The 10,694-nt window shown below is 37.4% G+C and overlaps 2 protein-coding genes across 2 annotated transcripts; one reads left to right on the top strand and one right to left on the bottom strand.

Annotated features, from left to right (window-relative positions):
- Positions 1 to 712: 712 nt before the first annotated feature.
- Positions 713 to 1,576, top strand: Cbr-rps-1 (the record flags this gene model as incomplete). Its single annotated transcript, XM_002642067.1, has 3 exons — positions 713 to 835; positions 879 to 1,274; positions 1,322 to 1,576. 3 exons carry the CDS (start codon positions 713 to 715, stop codon positions 1,574 to 1,576), a joined length of 774 nt encoding a protein of 257 aa, XP_002642113.1.
- Positions 1,577 to 1,842: 266 nt separating this feature from the next.
- On the bottom strand, positions 1,843 to 2,216 carry Cbr-ins-17 (the record flags this gene model as incomplete). The annotated part of the gene is given in 2 exon segments (XM_002642066.1): positions 1,843 to 2,055; positions 2,070 to 2,216. 2 exon segments carry the CDS (start codon positions 2,214 to 2,216, stop codon positions 1,843 to 1,845), a joined length of 360 nt encoding a protein of 119 aa, XP_002642112.1.
- Between the last annotated feature and the right edge of the window lie 8,478 nt (positions 2,217 to 10,694).

Here is a 10,694-nt window from a genome sequence, read left to right on the forward strand (position 1 = left end):
CGCAGAAAGGACGCCTTGTAATCGTGTTTTTATCGATTCCCAACAAAGACAGGCGAAAGCTGATGGATCTCCTAGCTAGTTATACACCTGATAGGCCTATCAGAAGAATAAAAAAGGATTTAAGGTTTCAATTTTAACAAAACGGAGACATTTGGCGCCGAACGCTCAAAATTTTGGCGCGAACATCCATCGACGGGAGTCAAAACTTGGCCTACAGTTGTAACGAAAACTGGTTTAGTCAGCCGAAATTTGTATTAAATTACAGTAGGAAATGCATTTATAATTCAGATTTCTTTCTATTTCTAGAAATACCAGAAAACGTCTGGAGTAAGCGCTCGAACGAGTGAAAACGAGAGCCTGTTTGAGAAGTTGCCCCTCACGCGCCGAGACTACGGTAAACCGCATTGTGGAGCGTCGAGCGGAGTGTACAGCGTACACTTGCTTCGCATCTCTCTCCACTCACAAAAGTTTTTGGGATTTTCCTACTTTTCGACCGTTACTGCCGGGCTGGATTTTGAACATAATTTTTTTATTAAGATTTTTTTCAAATAAATTTCGAAGAATTAATGCATTAAAAAAAAGTAAAATTATAATTTCTTTTGGGTATTAATTGTTCTTATCTTCGGACTGTACTTCAGCTTCACCTGTATTGTCCTAGTATCACCCAATTTTCCTAATTTCAGACACAGCTTGGTATCAATCCGCTTCAAATATGGCGGTCGGAAAGAACAATAACAAGATGGGAAAGAAAGGAGGAAAGAAGAAGGCCGTGGACCCCTTCTCTCGCAAGGAGTGGTATGACATCAAGGCTCCAAACATGTTCAACACCCGTCAGGTATTATTCTGTCTGCATTATTCGTTTTAATTATTTTTTTCAGGTTGGAAAGACCCTCATCAACAGAACCCAAGGAACCAAGATCGCTTCTGAAGGACTTAAGGGACGTGTCTTCGAGGTCTCCCTCGGAGACTTGAACAACTCTGAAGCTGACTTCAGAAAGTTCAAGCTCATCGCTGAAGATGTCCAAGGAAAGAACGTCCTCACCAACTTCCACGCTATGTCGATGACCCACGACAAGTTGTGCTCCATCGTCAAGAAGTGGCACACTCTTATCGAGGCTAACACCGCTGTCAAGACCACCGATGGATACACCCTTCGCGTCTTCGTCATCGCCTTCACCAAGAAGTCTGCCAACCAAGTCAAAAAGACTTCTTACACCAAGACCTCAAAGATCCGCAAGATCCGTTCCGAGATGATCTCCTGCATCGAGAAGGAGGTATGTTATTTATCAACTTATTTTGATTACTGTTTTCATGTTTGCAGGTGACTGGATGCGACCTCAAGGAGGTTGTCAGCAAGCTGATTCCAGACTCCATTGGAAAAGACATCGAGAAGACCTGCTCCAAGCTCTACCCACTCCAAGAAGTCTACATCCGCAAGGTTAAGATCATCAAGAGACCGAAGATCGACCTCGGAAGACTCCATGACTTGCACGGAGACTCGATCACTGTTGGAGCCGACGGAGAGAAGGTTGACCGCCCAGACGACTACGAACCACCAGTTCAACAAGAAGTCTAAGTCTCAATTTCATTGTTACATCGCTTCGCGATAAATGTTAAAATTGAATTCGTTTTTATGATTACATACAACAAAATTCTGGAAACACAACGCGTAGTTTTGTTAACGAAACATTTATGAGATCTAGAACCCAACAAGCTTGATGACGGGGTACATACAAAGTGGTGGAAAGTGACAAGCGGGCGCAAGATGGAGTTGGCTGATATAGAAAGCAAAGAAAATGTTTTATTATGTAGTTCAAATTAGAGGGCAACATGGGAAGGCATTTATCCGAACGGGTTGCAGATCGCGAAGATGTCGGTGAATTCGCAGCCATTCTCACAGCAGTGATTCATTGTTCTGCCCAGGAGACTTCCGGTACCGTCGTTGTAGTTTTCAGACACACTCCTGCGTCGCCGACGCATTGGGCAGATCAGATTGAAAGCGTCGAGGAAAGATGCTCCGCCTGGAAGTGTGTTGTTGAAGTGGATGTTAGTTCGCTAAATAGTTTTACCTGGGGGAACAGTTTGAGCGAGCCTTGTTTGGTGCGTGGTGGTCGAATGGTGTCTCGGGTGATTGGTGCAGGCCTCGAGAAGAGACCAAATGCGGCTACTGCGGCCATCAATGACAGCAAAAGGAGTACCCCTCTTGTAGAGACCATTTGGAACACAGAGACTCGCCGATGTGTACGAGCAGCGAGTAACTGATTCTGAAAACAAAAGTTTAATAATGATTAACTCGTTTTGTGTAAAGGGTAAACGATAGTGACAACTATTTGATGAGTTGAAAATCTGAGGCTTTTATGGATCCATGAGATACTAAGAGGGGCGGGATTCGTGACGATGGGAAATTGGAATGTCTTGATTGTGCAAGAAACACTGAATTTAATGAGTTTCGTTCGTTTTTCAAACGAACTTTTCCCGCCTCAAACTTCAATTTCCGGGTCTCAGTCACATTTCAAGATTAATCGAAAACTTCACTGCAGTGAGAAAAAACTGCGAAGTCGAAATCTTGGAGGACTCTTTGGTTACACTGAAGAAAGATTTTTCTATTTTTTCAACACAGAATAGAGAGTTGATTTAGATGCCGGATGAGACCCACGTCACTCTTTCGAAATGTTTTTCGGAACTTTAACTGCGGTTAGAAGTTATAAAAATTACAAAAATCTGTTGCTTTCGGAAAGGATATTTCGTTTTGGAGGTGTTAGACGAAAAGGAAGCAAGAAATAGGGTTTTCAGAGAAGAAGCAAAAGTAGATCTCTCGTCTGCCGAGTTTGGCATTTGAATTAGGATGCACAAGCAAAGGGTTCCGAAGCAAATTATATTGGTCTTCAAGAGGAGAAAAGAAAGAAGACGTCACATCTTCCGAAGACCGCGTTATATTTTGTGGACCACATTCTTTGCTTTTTACTTCGCTTGCATGAAAAATCACGTGATAAAAATAGTTTCCGGTTTGCATTCAGCAGACCTAGATAATTCAAAAGAAGGAAGAGTAAGGAAACTTTGAAGAAGGGTTCGATGGCTCGACGATGTCAAGTCATCCTTTTCTTTTGTTTTATACCAAACAGTAGTCATGGATACTGCCGTAAATCTCTCAAACTGTAGTGACAGGTTTATGTGAAACATGGAAACCAATGGCAACTATTTCTTTATTTTTTTTTTTGGTTATGTTTCGACACGTATGGACAAGGAAGTTTCCGAGAAGAAGAAAAAGTGGAGTTGGAAAATCACTGTTAGAGTTGAGCCAATTTTTCTCGGCTCCTGTGAAAAATATTTAAAAATAATCAACTAACAAAACGTTCATACGATCTCGTATACGTATACGAATATCAAAAATTGCTTACCGAACAAAACACTCTGGAACTAAAAAAGGAAAGAAACGCCGATTTCCGTGGCCGAAGGTCCCACAACGATAACTACAGTAACCTAAAAGTATATTTCTATTAAGCTCAATTTCTTTATATTTTCAGTCAATTTTTCACCGTCGAAAAGTTGTATTTTGCGACTTTTCCGGGGACATGGGGAAAATAACAGAAAACTCGACAAAAAGCAGTAAAAACGAGAAAAAAAAATTCGGAAAATTTTTTAGGTTACTGTAGTTGTCGTTGTGGGACCTTCAGTTAGGGCAACCGGCTTTTCTCTTTTTCTCTTTCACAGTTCTGATTGTTCGTCTTCGAATAATAAATACTACCTTTATAATAAATACTACCTTTGTTTCAAAAATCTCATGGAATATGTAAAAAATGTGTTGATTGCTGATTATGACTTTTGTGTACTTTTTTTTTGGTTCAATGCTGAAAAAAAATACTTTTTGCAATAATTTCTTTATATTTTTTGCAAAAAAGTTATACAAGTTAAGAGAAAATAATGTCATAGAATCCATCATATTAGGTTGATAAGAAAGTTTCTTTCTTTTTGGCAGAGTTGTTTTTGAGGATCGATATCTGGCGCTCCAACTGGTTTAGCGGGCCAATTTTTTTTTGTTAGAGAGCTGTGTTCAGTGGCTATTAGATCCTAGATTTTCGAATTTTCATCTCTATTCGTGTTGAAGAAATGGCGATTGTTTTAGTCCTTATCCGACTGCACATTGGCAACTTGATTATATTTTTATTTTTATTCGGTCTTCAAACAGCTGGTATTTGGAAGAAAATTGTGGATGTATATAAGGGACATGTTCCGTCATCGCCTACAATTTGCCTTTTGTTTGAGGAATTCCAAACAATAGAGTTCAGTTTGAAAGATGCCAACGGCCTAGTGAGTCGGATCTTCACCAATTGCTAAAAACCGGGGAGGTGCATCCATTTCAAACCATTTGTAAAATGTCACAGGCATTGTCCTCTAGTTAACTAAGTATTGTGGCCGGAGCGAAGTCTCTTGGCAAAGACAAAATCTGGGTTGATTCGTACACCGTGTTTTCCGGACTACAATATGTTTCGTCATGTAGACATGGGTATGTTTCACCTATCATTTCTTCGCACGTTCAAATGGCTGGATGATGTCATTACAGTTGATGATAAGTGCGTAAGTTACTCTGTCAATGTGCGGAAGGGTCAGTTGATTGCCAAGAAATAGCTAGCTCTGGACGTCCAAGAACCTAAATTTTCCTTAAAAATAGGTATGCTATGAGTTTGATGGTCGGTCAAAGTTTTAGTTGAAGGTACCACAATAGCTGTCACCTTGTGTAGTTCATAATTAGAAAATATGAACTTGACAGTCTAATCAAAAGAGGAGAACAAACCAAAGTTTGCTTCCAGTGCGGCAATGCGAGATCGCTTGTGAATAGAGGGATCAGCCATAAATTCATGACCTTTGGCTGAATTGTTATTTTGCACTCATCGTATTCTCCGGACCTTGCCCTTCAGGAAAAGTAATATTTTGGAGCTCCTTAACGTCATCTTGATAGAGAATACTTTAAGTGAAAAGATGGCACGAAAAAGGAGTAGTCCCACTATTTCAATCGCAGCCCTCCTCGTTCTGGGCCGATGGAATCAAGAAATTACCGGAGCGTTGCCAGACAACTATTGATGCTAATGTTACTTTCATTGATCTAGCTCCCTCCGCATTGAGAAAAATTTGATCAAAAGTTTTGCCAAAAAAGAAAGAAACTTTCTTATCAACCTAATAGAATCAAAAATCTTCGCCTTTCCATTTAATGTTATAAATATTTGGCAGTTCAACGAAATCCAGATAATCTTACTTGGATCAAAATATTAATGAAAAACATAGACTTTCTCAAATTGCCTTGTTTCTTAATGACTTTATCCTCTTTTGGGAACGCCTCCGTAAGAGTCAGAAAGGGAAGTTACCCTAATTACCACTTAGAAAGTAGCCTAGTCTGAAAACAAAACAAGAAGGATTAGAAGAAAAAGATGTCTGAAAATTTGAAAGAAGGAAGATTTTCAAAAAAAAATGTGCAAGAACGTACAAAAAGTAGTGTGAATATCGAATTTCCAGATACTAAAGTGGGTGCCCGTCCACAAAATTTAATCGAAAAGTTCCGCTTGGTCTATTTCGTTTTGAGGATACAATTTGATCAAAAAAGTGATGGGGAGGGTAGGAATGATATCATATTCAATAAAAAAGCTTAAACTCAATATATAGGATTACAGGGAAGTGTATTTCTTGTTAAAATTTCTAACTCGCTGAGGAAATGAAAATCGAAAAAAAGCTTGAAGTTAATTAAACTATTGGTCTTTTTCTCTTCAAACCAAATCGGAATTCGAATTCACCGAACTTTTGAGAAAACTGAGTTAAATTTTCCAAACCAAAAACCTGTTCTGAAATCCCAAACCAGATTTCGAGTGCCTACCAAGTGCCTTCTCCTCAAATTTTTAAAGATTTTATCTCTGAAAACACAGACATGAGCAAAACTATGCCATGGTAGACAAGACTGATTGGGGAATTCGTCATGAGTAACAAACTGATTTTTTTTCCTGTACTCCCTGACGAATTCTGTTTCTCTCTTGGGAGAAAATTGATTATGTCTGGAACATGATGCCGTAAAGAAAGTTTAGACAAATAAAAAAACGGTTCCAGGTAAAAGAAAAACAGAAATATTAATCATGGAACAGGAAAATAGATTTGAGATGTTTTATTTCAGATCACTACACAAATAAGGCGGAGGTAGCGGAAAAGCGTATCAACGGCGGCTGAACGTTTAATAATGGCTATAATGGCTATAATGGCTATAATTGGCTATAATTTCGCCTTTTAGCAAATAGGAAACATTTTTGACAAAAAGTATAAAAGGCAATCATCACTGATAGGACAGTATATTAAAAATACGTTTCTTCGTAAAATGTCCTTTAACGAAGAAAAAAATCATAAAATCTTTGAAAAATGATTTTTTTTTCTTATATTTTTCTTTAAAATTATGTTTTTATTATGGGTCGATTACTAATAATTGTCTTTCGCCGTTTGTACGCTTTTCGGCAACCCAAAAATTTCAGAAAACTTAAAACAAGAGCATAACTCATATTCTGTAGTTGACAACTACAACAAAAGAGAAATATTATAGTTCTGAAAAAAAAACAAATTTTCAGACTCCCAGAATTTTTTCCAAAGAAAAACTTTAAGGTCAATCGTTGCCGGTAATATTCTTACACAAAAGTGTGAACTATGGGTAACAAACACCAGCAGCCGGTGCCGGAGGTCCCATAGCGACAACTACCGTAACTAGGCTACTGTAGTTGCCGTTGTGGAAGTTTTGGGCACGGCCACCGGCGTTTCTCTTCCACACATTTTTGTACCAGAATAATACTGTAAATCAATGAAGACATATTCTCCATTATTTTTGTTGAAAGCTATAAAAAGTAACTCTCAAATGACGTAAAACTATAAACGGGCAGGAAGAGAGCGAATGAAGATGAAAGAAGAATTTTAGATGAAGTAAAATAATAAAAAGTTTGAGTTAACAAAGTATTTATGAGTAAGAAAAAGGAAAACTCTTTCTCTTCTTTTTCTTCTCTTGAATTGAATTGCGAATTCTCTAAGAAGTCTTCTGACGATAATTGCGGAGAGAGCTCCAACGCATCCGCTTGAAGCTCTTTTTCTGAAGAAGGCATCCGCCAAATTACAAGAAAAAGAAGAGCCGCTGATTGGAAATAGTATTGGGTAGTGAGAGAAGAGAGAAAAGTCAGATGACGTGACACTGTGAATAGACAAATGATTACAGTAGGATTGAGTTGAAAGAGGGAGGAGAGAGTAAGAAAAGAAAGTACGCTATCCTAAAGGAAAAACTGAATCACTTCCTGAATCTCAAATTTTGTTTCTTCTTCTTATTCTGCCCCTTTTCTGCTTTTTTGTTTTAAATTAAGAGACTCTTTCGTTCAAGATTTTTCATATGATCGAATGGATTTCCCAGGGGAAATTTCTTTTGATCTACGTGATTTTCGAATAAAACGAACTGCTAGAACACATCATCTAGTTTTTTATTCAGCGGATTTGAAACATTCGATTAAAATCCTTGCAGTGTTTTTCGCACATGGGAATGGGATACACCTAGAGGGACTATAAAATAAAGATCTTCTAGATTATGTATTCCCGTTTTTTGCAGAATAGTTTTTCTTTTATGTCCGGACTGCTCAAAATTCCCAGATAATGTCTTGGATTGAATAAGCTGAAAACTTGAAACCGTCAATTTTTTGTTCATATATCTCATTTCCAGTAAAAGGTACGAAAAACAAGTCCACGGAAAAATGTTCATCATATTATCAGTGGCATTTTGTTAGTTGACTACTTTTTGATATCGTTAACAGGAACCGAGATAAGTTGGCTCAAAGTTGAAAGTTAAGGGGTTCTGTAGTGTTTATGGTATACGAATGATTCTTGTTTGTTAAACTCGTCGCAGATGAAACAATCTGAAATTTTTACTTCACTAAAGTGTGTGACTCTTCTATTATCCTTTCGAAAACAATGAAAGTGGTATTGGAACATATCGCAGTATGAAAAGACATCATTGTGAAAGCACTTTTAAATGTTTGTTGTCCCCACGGGGACTGGGCCGAGCCCGGCAGCAGTGCAACGCCGGGACGACCCTTGGAAAGTCGGAGCAAGCCCCGAGTCTTTCCTAGGTTCCAAAAATCACATAACCTTTATTACACTCATTCGAGCGTATACCGTAGGTTAATACGATAAGAACAGATACTACACTTTGATCTTAGCTAATAAGCCGAAGAAGCGATAAGGAGACAGTAAGGCGACGGGGGTAAGGGTAGGGCATGTACCGACAAAAACCGGGTTTGCGCCGGCCACTATACCCATGTGGTTAATAAGGAAACGGGGGTGGAGGAGGAAGAGTGGAAACTATTGAAGAGTGGAGAATGGAGAATAGATAAGGGGTTCATGAAAGCAAGGCAGTGGAAATTCTATTTGTGATAGGTTAGAAAAGTATTTTTCTGGTTTAAAAAATCGAAGATGTGTCAGAGAAACGTCGGTGGCTGTGGCCGAAGGTCCCACAACGACAACTACAATAATCTGAATTTTTTTTGGGAAAAATAAAATAAAACTCGACGAAAAGCAGTACAAATCGAGATAATTATTCCAGAAAATAGAAATACTGTTAGATTACGGTAGTTTTCGTTGTGGGACCTTTGGCCTCGACAACCGGTGTTTTTCTTCCACAGCTCCGTTTTTTGTACCACTATAATATCTCAAAACATCTAACATGCAAATCTAAAACTATACAAAATAAGAGAAACTGCTTCGCTTCTGAAATAAAATATCCAATTTCATTTGGATTTTCTTCAATAATCCGGGTTTCTCTTGAATGGGGGAAGAATGAAATCCAAAGAGAGAAAGAGCAATTAAGTAACGGAATCTGATGTCATTATAATTCTTGTTTTCAATTTTACAAATCTAAATTGCTACAAGGATTCTCAACACGGATGTTGGAAACTTCAAGAAGCTTTTCAGATCTGAAATGGAGAAGACGTGCTGATTCAGAAGACGTGAATAAGAAGATTAGACTGGAAAAGGAAAATAGATCGAAGAATAATACTGTTTGCGGAGAGAGATAGAGCTAAATGTCATTTGATAGCTTCTTATTTTTAGGAAGATCATTGGGATTAAATACAAAATAATTATGATTCAGAAAAGAGAGAGAGAGAGAGAGAGAGAGAGAGAGAGAGAGAGAAGTAGTGGCGGAAACCAGAAACGCATGATTTCTGACTAATTGAGTCCAGGGGTTCGAAGAAACGAATAAATCACAAGGTTCTAGGAATTTCAGGAGTCAAAAATAGGTTTTCTCATTGTAATTCTCATTGAAACAAATAATGGGGAAATCTGCATCGTCGTTAATATGTCATGAGAAAAAAATAAACACGTCTTTTCATTTTCTATTTTTGGGTTTTTTAATCATGTGCCAATTTTTTGCAAAGAGTAAAACTATAGCACTTGATATTCAATATTTTCGTAATTTTAATAAATTGCATATCTTATCAGTTATGATTGAAAATATCAAAAACGAAGAGAGTTCCTAGAACTCTACAAAAACACCAAATGATCAGAATTCAATGTAGACAACATGCGACTCATCTTCATCAGCTCTTTTCTTTGATACGATTATCTACTTAACAGAATTCTGACGTTTATTTCCTCCCCCTCTGACGTCCCACCTACACAATTTGTTTGTTGAGAAGACTGGAATATATTCAAAAAAGGCTGAATGACATTAAAAAAGATGATACGGAATCGGCTTTTATCAGTTTCCAGTCAACAGAGTTTCGAAATGACAACTAGGAAACTTGAAGCTTGAATTGGATAGCTTCCGTATTTCCTCTTTGAGCTCAATTATCTCGATTCCTGTGAAAGGCATCAGAAAGTGGTTGACTGACAAAATATTTGTGAAATAATGATAAATATTTTGTTAGTTGATCACTTTGTGATACCTTTCACCAGAACTTAGATATATAGGTTCAAAATTTAAATGTGGGTGGGCTTCTGTTAAAGGATATACGGTACTTTTCTACTGAAAATTGCAATTAATTATTTAAATATTTCAAAATAAATGAATTAATATTACTTCAGATTGCACTAAACGAACGGATAACAAATACTGAAACTAGAAAACAAAAAAAAACTATTCGATTTCTTAACTGGCAAGGCAAATAAAAATCCAATTTAGAATAAAAATTGTTCATTGGTCAAAACTATGAAGTATAGAAAAATTTCAGTTAATTTATAAAATTTCTATGTTTTTCCTAGAATAGTTTCAAATGACTTCCAAATGTTTTCTCTGAACCTCTCAATAATTCCTCTGTGTCTCTATTTTTAATTTGAATTCGCTAAAATCAAATATTCACTTTTGAGAATTGAGCAGAATCGGAATTGGATTCAAGTTCCTTATTTTAAAGCATTTTCTCAAAATGCAAACACAAAGAAACCATCACATAATCATTATTCATCAAGATCTGTGTTCTCAAAAAAAAAAGCAATAAAAAAGGAGTTAAGGAAAAAAGGATGATGCATAACTGATAAGCTTTATGAGCTTAATAATGATTGTTATGGTGACGAAGAAATGCTCTTATTGTCTATTCAAAATAACCGCGCGGGTGAACGANTAAAAAAGTCTGCGTCTCTACAGCGCCTCTACAGGTTTGGAGACTCTCTACACGTTTTTTACTCGTTCACCAGCGCGGTTA

Source organism: Caenorhabditis briggsae (assembly GCF_000004555.2).
Source record: "Caenorhabditis briggsae complete genome, chrIII, whole genome shotgun sequence".
Lineage (NCBI taxonomy): Eukaryota > Metazoa > Nematoda > Chromadorea > Rhabditida > Rhabditidae > Caenorhabditis > Caenorhabditis briggsae.